A 12180-nucleotide genomic window follows, 5' to 3' on the forward strand; every position below is an offset into this window, starting at 1 on the left:
GCTTGTTTGCGTGATGGTGTGGGCTGCGTCCACAATTTCTATGCAATTTCTTGAGGTCTTGAATGGAGCTGTACCAAAACCATGCTATGGTGCCTCCTAATAAAATGCTTTCTACGGTGCACTTAAGAAGTTCGAGTTGTTGGAGACGTGGCAAACTTCCAAAGGCTTCTAAGAGAGGAGAGATGTTGATGTGCTTGGTCAAACATCATCAAAAGTGTTTAATTGTCATATGTACCAAAACAGAACAATGAAATTCTTACTTACAGCAGCTCAACAGGTTTGCAAATGCAGTACTCAATAGATGACATAACAAACAAAATAATTCAATACATCAAACCCCCAATACAGTGCAAAACAAAAGCCGACACTCCCAATCTTGTTTCTCTGGGGAAAAAAGAAGGATCTCTGACCAACTGTGCTGCCATTAGTTTTCCAGAACCTCTTGAACTTATGCAAGGTGGAAGACCATCTAAAACATGCACTGCCCACTTCACCCATCACTCTTGCTATAACTCCCAATCTGACTGTACCTTGATTTTAAAATGCTCATTTTTATTTTCATATCCATTCCAATTCTGTAACCTCGTCCACCCTTGGCATCCTCTGAAACTACTTGTCTCTTTCAATTCTGGCCTCTCAGTCATCCCCTATTTATTCACTATCATTAGTTGCCATTTGCCTTGGCTTTATGCTGCTCTGCAGTTCCACTATACCCTCCCTGCCCCCATTTTATGCACCTCTACCGCACCCTCCTCTCCCAATCTCTTTAAACCACTTTTTTAAACTAATCTTTTGGAAACATTTGACTCGGTGACAAATTGTATATGATAATTGTCCTGTGAAGGCGCATTGGACATTTTACCAGATATTCTTCTATACTCAATGCAATATAAACCCGTATATAACATTTTCCATACTTTAAAACATATAGACCCAAGGTTAGCCTAATGCATCTGCCATGTACCCCCACAAGAGCAATATATCTTTCACCTGATTTGGTGCCCTGAACTCTATTATCCTAAGTAGGGTGCAACAGCTTTATCTAACTGTAACATGGCTATCAGCCTTTACATTCCACGCCTCTTGAGATAAAGGCCAACATTCCATTTGGCTTTTTGTGATGTAATAGAAAGACAGTAGGCAAATGCTGTCTGACATTCATGGTAATTAGCACCATTTTCAAGTCTCCAATCAAGCTATGGAGAAATCTACACCCAATTGTGGAGTCTTTTCCTGGCCAATATAGAGTATGCAGTCTCTCTCCATAGAGTTCAGAGGGCTTAGATATAAGTTTATAGAATTTAGGCACCCTGAACCAGAGTTTAACCAGCTAAATCACTACGGCTTGCCAAGGCTTCTTTCCGTTGGTTATCCATTCTTCTGATGGACAAATCTGATTATGAAGCAGTAGGTAAGTAATGGTTGTCAAATTATTTATGTGGGATTCTTCTGATAGATTGGTCTGCTCACTAGACCATTGGGTTAACCCAGGGTTATTCTCCTGATGGGCTATGCTGCTCCTTGGATACCAGTGTTTAGTTGTTTTTCATATGAAAATGGTGGAGGGAAGAGAGCATGACAATATCGAAATGGTTGAAGCAAGTGCTAATGGCTGACTAAAAACATTATGCCAAGAGGCAAAGCATTTTGATGTCGAGGCAAAACACCGTTGACTGGCTGAAAGCATGATGTCAGAACATTAATCACAAAGAGTGGCATCGATTCCGCAGGGCTCGGTGCTGGGGCCTCTACTCTTCATGGTTTATATATAAATGATTTGGATGAGATGAGGGAATTGAAATTTTGCAGATGATACGAAGGTAGGTCGAGGGTAGGTTGTGTAGAGAAAGCAGGATCCCTGCAGAAGGACTTGGACGGGTTGGGGGAGTAGCAGACGAAGTACAGCATAGCAAAGTGTAGAGTCGTGCATTTTGGTAGTAGGAATAAAGGCGTAGATTATTTTCTAAATGGGGAGAGAATTCAGAAATCAGAGGTGCAAAGGGACTTGGGAATGCTGGTGGAGGATTCCCAAAAAGTTATTTTGCAAGTTGAATCTTGTAACGAGGGCGAATGCAATGCTCACATTTTGAGAGGGCTACAATATAAAACCAGGGATGTAGTTAGTGCTGAGGCTTTATAAACCACTGGTCACACTGCATTTGGAGTATTTTGAGCAGTATTGGGCCCCATATGAGAGGAAAGATGTGCTGGCTTTGGAGATGTTCCAGAGGCAGTTTGCGCGAATGATCCCAAGAATGATTGGTTTAACTTATGTTGAGTGTTTGGCGGCACTGGACCTCTAGAGGCAGAGATTGACTGGTTCTTGATTAGTACAGGTGTCGGGAATTATGGGGCGACGGCAGGAGAATGGGGTTGAGGGCAAAGATAGATCAAGCGTTATTGAATGGCAGAGTAGATTTGATGGGCCGAATGGCCTTATTCTGCTCCTAGAACTTGCGAATTTGTGTCGCAGAATAGGGACAAAGTAACTAATATTTGTTTGTAATCCTGACAGACAAGGAACTGCATACGCTTGAGTCTTGAGCAAAAAACAAGTACTGGAGCAACACAGTGCTTCTGTGGAGGGAATGTGCAGGCAATGTTTCAGGAGGGACAGTCGGCAGACTGATGGGAGGGGGGGGAGCTGGAAAGGAGTGGTGGGGGCAAGTGATGGGTGGCTAAGTTTAAGGGGTGGTTGAATTGATTGATAGATAGTTAAGAGTACATGATAAATGCTAGAGGCTAGAAGGATGCAAAAAAAGTGTCAGATAAGGAAAGAGGAGGGAAATGGACAGGCGGAGGGAGGTATATGTGTGGAATATAATGGGGAGGGGAGACTGGTGAAAGAGGATAAAAGGAATATGGGGAACTCTGGGATTACTCATCTCCCATTTCAGAGTCCCATAACTACCCTCTCCCACATCTGGTATCTCTGGCTTAACATTTCACTCTTCTGACACTATTTTATCTCCTCTTCACCTCTACTCTTTATCATTAACTCCATCCATCTGCCAATGAAATCCCTCTCACCTGTATGCACCATCACATGCTGGGTTTTGGCCTGTCCTAACCTCACTTTAGCAGCTTTCTTTCCCGCCCAGTAAGTCCAATCAGTCTGAAAAAGGGTTCCAACCTAAAATGAAGTCTGTCCATCCCTCCACAGATTCTGCCTAAAATGCTCAGTTCTTCGAGCACTTTGTTTTAATCAAGATTCCAGCATCAGCAGTTTATTGTGTCTGAGTTCTGTCATCACTTAATAGTGAAAGGCCTGGATAGAGTGAAGGTGGAGAGACTAGGACTGGAGGCCATAGGCTTAGAATAAAAGGACCTACCTTTAGAAAGGAGATGAGAAGGAATTTCTTGAGTCAGAGGGTGATGAGTCAGGAATTCATTGGCACTGACGGCCGTGGAGGCCAAGTCAATGGATATTTTTAAGGCAGGGATTGACATTCTTGATTAGTACGGGTGTCAGGGGTTATGGGGAGAAGGTAGGAGAATGTGGTTGAGAGAGAGAAAGATAGGTCAGCCATGATTGAATGGTGGAGTAGACTTGATGGGTTGCATGGCCTTATTCGGCTGCAAGACCTTGTGAACACTTTGTTTTTTGCTTGCAATCCAGATTTGGGCGCACAACATTGTTGGCATGAGTTCAAATTCCAACATCTCAGCTCGAAAACTGAAATTGACAATGGAGTAGGATGGAATTACACGTTAGTATCATTAATGATGATTTTTAAAAACAGCAACTAGTGATTGAAAAAACCTCTGATCCAGTCTTGTGCTGTCAAGGAGGGAAATCCACCCTCACTTCACCCAGTCTATACGTGACGCCGGGTCCATTGTGATACGTGATGTGGGTAGGAAGGAACTACAGATGTGTCGGAAAGAACTGTAGATGCTGGTTTAAATCAAAGGTAGATACAAAATGCTGGAGTAACTCAGCGGGTCAGGCAGCATCTCTGAAGAGAGGCAATAGGTGGCGTTTCGGGTTGAGTCTTCAGGGTCTGACCAGTAACTTGACTCATTCCTTCTCTCCAGAGATGCTGCCTGTCCTGAGTTACTCCAGCATTTTGAATTGAATTTAATATGCTGGAGTGGTTTTCTCTTGTAGCTGGTGATGTCTTATAAGCCCTTCCACACTGAAGATGAGTCATTAGCTGAGAACTTGCTCCTCAACTTCTCAGAGTACTTTTCCTTGGCAGCTCTGATTCCTCTTCTCAACTTGTACTTGGCCTGCCTGTAGAGGTCTGCATCCCTGCTCCTGTAGGCCTCATCTTTAGACTGGCAGAGCTGTCTTGAGTTCTGCTGTAAACAAGGCTTGTCGTTGTTTAACCTTGTCCGGATCCTAGGGGGAAATGCAGCTGTCCTCACAAAAGCTGGTATTTGATGTCCCAGTGCCTGTATATTCATCGAGGCTTGTGGTTGCATCCCTGAACACATTCCAATTTTGTGTCTATCTTTGGTGATGTGTGATACACCGATCAGCCATAACATTTTGACCACCTGCCTAATATGCTATTTGTCCTCCTTGTGCAGCCCCATACGCAGCAGGGTGTGATGCACTGTGTGTTGTGACACATTCCTCCCGTGACCACCGTTAACATTTTCGTGACTTGTGCCACAGTAGACCTTCTGTCGGTTCGGACCAGATGGGATAGCCTTCGTTGCCCTTGCGCATCCCTGTTGCCGGTTTGTGGTTTGTCCCCCCTCGGACCACTGTCGGTAGGTACCACTGCTGACCGGGAGCACCCCACAAGCCTTGCCGTTTCAGAGATGCTCTGACCCAGTCGTCTGGCCATAACAATTTGGCCCTTGCCAAAGTCGCTCGAGTCTTTACTCCTGCCCATTTCTCCTGCATCCAACACATCAACTTCAAGAACTGACTGTTCACTTGCTGCCTAATATATCCCACCCCTTGACAGGTGCCATTGTAACAAGATAATCAATGTTACTCATTTCGCCTGTCAGTGGTCATAATGTTTTGGCTGATCCATGTATATTGTGACAAGGCCAACCTCTGAAGTTTAAGCCACAGTTTTAAGAGAAGTTATGAATGAATAAGTGAAAGCATTGCCCAAAACAAGGAATAAATAAAATAAATATCTTGCCATCATTGGCAAGAGTAATGGGCGGGGGGCGGGACCTTGCGGGTGATTGACGGGTGTTCAGCCAATCGGCAGGGAGGGTGGCCGGGGTCGGAGTGACGCGTTGGGCTGTCAGCCAATGGCGGTGGAGGTGGCCGTCGTCCTGGCGACGGGATTGTGGGGCCTAGTGGAGGGCTGAGCCTGAGTGCGCCGCGGGCATCGCTGCCGCCGCCAACAACAACATGGGCCTGGCCTCCTCCTCCCCCCGCACGCCTTGCTCGCTCGGCGCCGCCCCTCACTCCGTCAGCTGCAGCTTTATATAGCGGGAGGCACGGAGAGGCAGGCCGCAGCCACCGGCGCCCCGGCCGGCTGCTGGCGCAGGCTGTGCTTTGGTGCCGCTCAGACAGATGTGGAGGTGGAGGGGGGACGGGGCGAAGGTGAGATGAAGCTCTGGCGGCTGACGAGCCGCGAGTGGACCAAGGACAGCAACAGCAGCAGCCCCAGCATCGTCTTCAAGGACCACATTCCGAAGGGTCAGGAATTGGAAACCGGTGCGTTCCAGGCGTGGGTTTGATCAATGGAGGAGGGTGGGAGGGAGGGAGGGAGAGACACAGAATACTGGAAGGAGGGAGAGATACAATATACTGGAAGGAGGGAGAGACACAATATACTGGAAGGAGGGAGAGATAGAACCCTGGAAGGAGGGGGAGACACTATCCTGGAAGGAGGGAGAGACACCTGGAAGGAGGGAGAGATACAATATCCTGGAAGGAGGGAGAGATACAATATCCTGGAAGGAGGGAGAGACACAATATCCTGGAAGGAGGGAGAGATAGAACCCTGGAAGGAGGGAGAGACAATATCCTGGAAGGAGGGAGAGACACCTGGAAGGAGGGAGAGATACAATATCCTGGAAGGAGGGAGAGACACAATATCCTGGAAGGAGGGAGAGACACCTGGAAGGAGGGAGAGAAAGAATATTGGAAGGAGGGAGAGACACAAAATATTGGAAGGAGGGAGAGACAAAATACAGGAAGGAGGGAGAGACACAATATCCTGGAAGGAGGGGGAGATAGAATCCTGGAAGGAGGGAGAGACACAATATCCTGGAAGGAGGGAGAGACACTTGGAAGGAGGGGGAGATAGAATCCTGGAAGGAGGGAGAGACACAATATCCTGGAAGGAGGGAGAGACACCTGGAAGGAGGGAGAGACAGAATCCTGGAAGGAGGGGGAGATAGAATCCTGGAAGGAGGGAGAGACACAATATCCTGGAAGGAGGGAGAGAAAGAATATTGGAAGGAGGGAGAGACACAAAATATTGGAAGGAGGGAGAGACAAAATACAGGAAGGAGGGAGAGACACAATATCCTGGAAGGAGGGGGAGATAGAATCCTGGAAGGAGGGAGAGACACAATATCCTGGAAGGAGGGAGAGACACTTGGAAGGAGGGGGAGATAGAATCCTGGAAGGTGGGAGAGACACAATATCCTGGAAGGAGGGAGAGACACCTGGAAGGAGGGAGAGACAGAATCCTGGAAGGAGGGGGAGATAGAATCCTGGAAGGAGGGAGAGAAAGAATATTGGAAGGAGGGAGAGACACAATATCCTGGAAGGAGGGAGAAACACAACATCCTGGAAGGAGGGAGAGACACAGTATCCTGGAAGGAGGGAGAAACACAATATCCTGGAAGGAGGGATAGATAGAATCCTGGAAGGTGGGAGAGACACAATATCCTGGAAGGAGGGAGAGACAGAATCCTGGAAGGAGGGAGAGACACAATATCCTGGAAGGAGGGAGAGACACAATATCCTGGAAGGAGGGAGAAACACCTGAAAGGAGGGAGAGAAAGAATATTGGAAGGAGGGAGAGACACAAAATATTGGAAGGAGGGAGAGACACAATATCCTGGAAGGAGGGAGAGACACAAAATACTGGAAGGAGGGAGAGACACAAAATGCTGGAGTAACTCAGCGGGACAGGCAGCATCTCTGGAGAGAAGGAATGGGTGATGTTTCAGGTCGAGACCCTTCAAACTGAGAGCCAGGGGAGAGGGAAACAGATATTGAAGGGTAAGGTGTGAAAACGACAGATCAAAGCAAGTGATGATGAAGAAATATAGAATGTAGACACAAAATGCTGGAGTAAATGTAGAATGGTTCATTTCGAAGGTAGACACAAAATGTTGGAGTAACTCAGGGGGACAGGCAGCATCTCTGGAGAGAAGGAATGGGTAACATTTCGGGTCGAGACCCTTCTTCAGACCGCGACCCAAAATGTCACCCATTCCTTCTGTCCAGAGATGCTGCCTGCCTCGCTGAGTTACTCCAGCATTTTGTGTCTACCTTCAATTTAAACCACCATCTGCAGTTCTTTCCTACACATAGAATGGTTCATTGTTGGCTATGGCGAAGGTCACAAGAAGGCATACAATCAGTAAAATTAATCAGGAGGACAGTGAAACGAGTTGGAGAACTAGGGTGAGAGAAGGACGGAGAGAGCGGGAAAGCCACAGTTACTTGAAATTAGAGAAATCCATATTCATAGGGCTGGATTGTAAACATCCCAAGCGAAATATGAGGTGCTGTTCCTCCAATTTGCATTGGGTCTCACTCTGGCAATGGAGGGGGCCCAGGACAGAATGGTCAGTATGGGAATGGGAAGGGGAGTTAAAGTGTTCAGCAACCGGGAGATCGTGTCGGCCTAGGCAAACAGGTGAGGGTGGTTTCACTCTAAAGGCATCTGTCCCACACTTCCCCCATTGCGGGCCTTCCCCATCACTGCAATCAGAGGCAGCCACAGTATTTACACAGAAAGATCCCAACAGTAAACAGTGTCACAAACAACTTGCTTCCTTCCCTGTGTTCTCCAGCCCCTGCCTGGGAGGATGGGTTTGATGTCTCTGGATAAAGGCAGCATCCCTAACAATGCAATACTCCTTGAGCAAAACCCAAATTCTCTGCTCCAGTGTGGGAGTGGAACCAATAACTTGTTTTGGAGACAATGTCCCCAAATCTCTGAAGGCTGACAGCTGGTCTGTTAAGGATTATAGCCTATAAGCAGATGGTGGAGAGTGAAAAGAAACCTGATTAAATCATTTTGGAATTGGTTTAACAAGGTCTTTCTAACAAGATAGACGATCATGTTTTAACTTTAAACCTGCTCTGCAATTGGGAATAAACATTTTTATAATAAAATGGTGCAAGGCTGCATTGGAAAAGCTTTGACGTAGGTTTCCAAGTCAACGGGGCATAGAAGAGTTAATTGCCTAGGATTTTTACATAATCACTTTACTTTGCAATTCTTGTCATTTTGCAGAACAAGATCTTTAGATTAATAAACAATAGGTGTTTTAGTAAGAGGTTGTTGGACCTAAGGTACAAATAAACATACTTTATCATTGCAATGAAGAGGCAGAAAATGTAAATAATGTTAAATGAGAAATTGCAGAAAATAGATTTTTTGTATGAAATGTTTTGGAGAAACTAATGAGGGAAATGCAATCAACAAATTGCCACGACTTGATGATCTACATCCAAAGATTTGAAAGAGATAGAGGTAGTGAATCTGCCAGTTGAAATCTTCCAAAATGTAATGGATTCTAGAACGGTTCCCACACAATGGAACATAGCAATTTTAACACGGCTCCTTTTAGGATAGAGTCGGAGGAATACAGACCAGATTATCAGTGGCATGGAAGATCTTTCACTAAAGATATGCCTACAGGGCTCTGTTTTAAAAGGAATTAAGGTTCAGTGCAAGTATTTGGATAACAAATGACATGTTAGCTGTAACTGCATTAGGATTTGACTCCATCTCATACTGATTTCAGTAATACTGCTTCTGGAAAATTGTGTGATCACAATCTACGGAAGTATATACATACGATGAAGGGAGTGCAATTATGATTTGCCACATGTTAAGCAGAGGTAGCTTAGACTTGGGTTTAGAAGAATGAGACAATCCATTGAAACGTATATTAAAAAAATTCTTGAGGGTGTGTTCCCCAGGCTAGTTGGGTGGGGGCAAGAACAGAGCTGACCTTGAAATAAGGGACCTGATCGTTCGGAACAGATGTAAAGAAGTCTATTTACCTTGAAACTATTGAATTTTAGGAATTATCTACCCGGTTACTGAATATATTAGAATGAAAATTAGTCTACTTTTGGATATTCCGAGAGTCAATGGGTAAGGGTTCTGTGCAAGAAAGTGGGAAAAATATTATTTATGCTATTTCACGTGAAACAAGAAATTCACGTTTTCATGAAGTTCACAGGAGAATGGGCTTGAGAGGGACAAATAGGTCAACCATGTTTGAATGGCAGAGTAGATTCGATGGGCCGAATGGCATATTTCTGCTCCCATGTCTTATAATCTTGTGTTATTACAACTTGATTTCTTTTTGCATGCTCCAAATCTGCCTTTCTACATTCACCAAATTCAAGATTTTAATTGCCTCCAACTGCAGCTAACTGTCTTGAATTCATTTTTATTGTATGCTTTAGTGACTTTGGTAACCTTTATTCTGCGAATGCATAACTCTTAACATTGTGCTGTATGGTGTGAATGTGTTGGTGTTGGGGCCTCAGTAGTTAGTCAATCATTCATCCTGTTTCTTCTTCTGACCTGGTCAAATCACAGTGCTTGAAATACACAGCAGTCTCTCAGAGCATCTGAGGACAGACTAACGACACCGATGTAGATACCTTGATCTGTAGCCACAAGATTAAAGTGATTCAAACAGTTCACGTAGGATTTGTATACATTTTTATTCCATTGAGCTAGATTTGCAATATAATTCCAGGGATGGAGGAATGTTTAACCACATAATACCGATTTGTTTTTAAATATTATGTAGGTTCTCGCGAGGTAAGTTTGATTGGGGAGGGGGTGAAACCATGTATCAAATTAAAATCCATATTCTTAGCTATTTTAATGACTGACTTTCAAGATTTTTGACTTCTGATCACAGAAATGCAGCCATCAGCAACAAATGGAAAGAGTAATTCTTTCCCAAGTTCTTGCCCAAAGGTTTCGCCCAGGCAAACTGGTGAAAATGTGACACCATTTATCTTTGATTTGAGGACCACTGCGTTCCTTGGCCCACAATTTGGGGAAACATGTGTCATCCTCTCATGGTGACTTTCATGCTCTGTATTGGAAACCATTGTACTCTGCCAGGAAGCTTCTGCCTGCAGTTTCTGTGTGAGGTGGGTGTTGACTTGATTTGGGGGTAAAAGTTTGTTTGGAACTAATCTTATTGCTGCTACATTTTGCTGATTTCTGATTATAATTTAACTGCATGTTTCATTTGAGAGTTTCATCTAAGTGTGGTGCCTCTCTTGCTTAGTGGACCTGGCTACTTTAGACGCTTGTCTTTACCATCTGCATTTTTAAAAACATTAGCTTCTGGCTTTCCTCTGCAGCTGACTTTAGTCTGGTTTAATTAGCGGGTCGACAGTGCTTCTTCTCCTGGTGCAAACACTGCACTGAGCGCTTCTGAGTTTGTGCTTATTCTGTATGGTTTATTTTCCTAATCAACCAGTCCCTTGTTTCTAGCCCTGTGGAGCTTCTTCTGTTTCTCCTTTTGAAGGTGGAACAACTTGAAAGTCAAGCCCGGACCTGGAATCTCGTGCCAGCCAGAGTGAAGAGGAATGGTGACTGTAAAAGGAGCAATACTTTAGAAATGAATTATTCCCATTTCAAATGGAAAAATCACAATAAAATCATACATTGGAAGAAAGACTTAAAATAACTTCTGTGAAATGTACATGAAGAAAAAATAGCAAAGATGACTATAATTAAAATAAGTCAAATAAAATTACAATTAACTGAGACATTTTCAACTACTATGTTTGTTTACTGGAATTTGTGCAATATTAGTATTTTTATAGGATGACCAAAAATAATGGTCACCAAATCTGTGCCTCTATTTTATTTGCCCCGACTTAAAATTTATAAACCAGAAAAATATGTTGTTAAAGTATAAGACACTAGTGATTGGGATTGAAGGATAGGTTGAGGCAGGTGGGACAGCCTGCTTGAAAGGTTAAGCCGAAAATTTCATTTTCTGGAAGAAAAATTGTGTGTTGGTAGCCCGTTTTGGCCTTTGGTCCACTATCGTTAAAATTCTTGGTTCTGTTTTGAGGAATAGCATTGAAACAAACCGAGACATTCATGGGATCATTGTGCGCCTGAGGTATTTGTGCAAATGTACAACTCATTTGTGGTGGCATTTACTTGATGGTGTTTGGTTTGTCAAGTTACTTACAGACTCCATTATCAGTTGAGTGGAAACTTGGTTTGGATAAATATTATAGCTACAATTATTGTCTTCACTGTGTGCCACTGACTTAATTCCCCACCCATTGGATATATCCCTCTCTCCTGCAACTCCAACACTAGGTCATACTTTATAATCTTTGTGCCCTCTCTAACTCTGAGTTAAGCTTCCAATCCTATTCTTTCTCCATCACTAGAATTGTCCCTGTCTGTGTCTGTCTGCATTGTAAAACCTTCAGCTGGTATGCAGTTGTAATTTCCTCCATCTCTATTCAGCCTATATAAACTTAAACATCTGAAATTTTCCTCCTGGTATCCTTGCATGAACGAATCCTTATTAACCCACCAATTCTCTGGTCTTAATGATCTACATTGGTTCTCAGTGCAGCAAGAATTCAATGTTGTGTTTGCTTATTAAGCCTTGCTGTTTCCTGTTTCTATATTCTGATGCAGCCCTACAACCCAGAATCCTTGCATTCCTCAACTTTAGCCTCTTGCACATTGCTGATTTCCTTTTGCATATCTATGTTGGCAATGCTTTAAGCTGTCGATGTCTTAAACTTTTACATTTAGTTTTATGATGTGATTCAAGTAAATCGCTGATGAAGCATTCATTCACATATTTTGTATGGTTCTATTTTATCCAATAAAGCTCTGTGACATTTCAACCATTTTAAACGTACTTATTTTAAAAGGGTTGTTTTTGTTTTTTTTGTCTAAACTGTTGGTGCCTTGCTGCTTTGTTTTATTAAACTCCACTTTAGCTCTTTCTGGGGATATGGCATATCTTTTATAAGATGGGCATCATGATGAT

At 43.8% G+C, this 12180-nt stretch overlaps 1 protein-coding gene across 1 annotated transcript in view; it reads left to right on the forward strand.

Moving 5' to 3' along the window:
* Window positions 1–5246: 5246 nt before the first annotated feature.
* LOC144610719 (cAMP-dependent protein kinase catalytic subunit alpha-like) overlaps window positions 5247–12180 on the forward strand; it is a 119605-nt gene continuing 112671 nt past the window's right edge. Inside the window, exon 1 of the mRNA XM_078429630.1 lies at window positions 5247–5635. Coding sequence (XP_078285756.1) covers window positions 5527–5635 — 109 coding nt within the window. The 5' untranslated portion in view covers window positions 5247–5526. The remainder of the gene's footprint in view (window positions 5636–12180) is intronic.

This window comes from Rhinoraja longicauda, chromosome 37 (genome assembly GCF_053455715.1).
Source record: "Rhinoraja longicauda isolate Sanriku21f chromosome 37, sRhiLon1.1, whole genome shotgun sequence".
Lineage (NCBI taxonomy): Eukaryota > Metazoa > Chordata > Chondrichthyes > Rajiformes > Arhynchobatidae > Rhinoraja > Rhinoraja longicauda.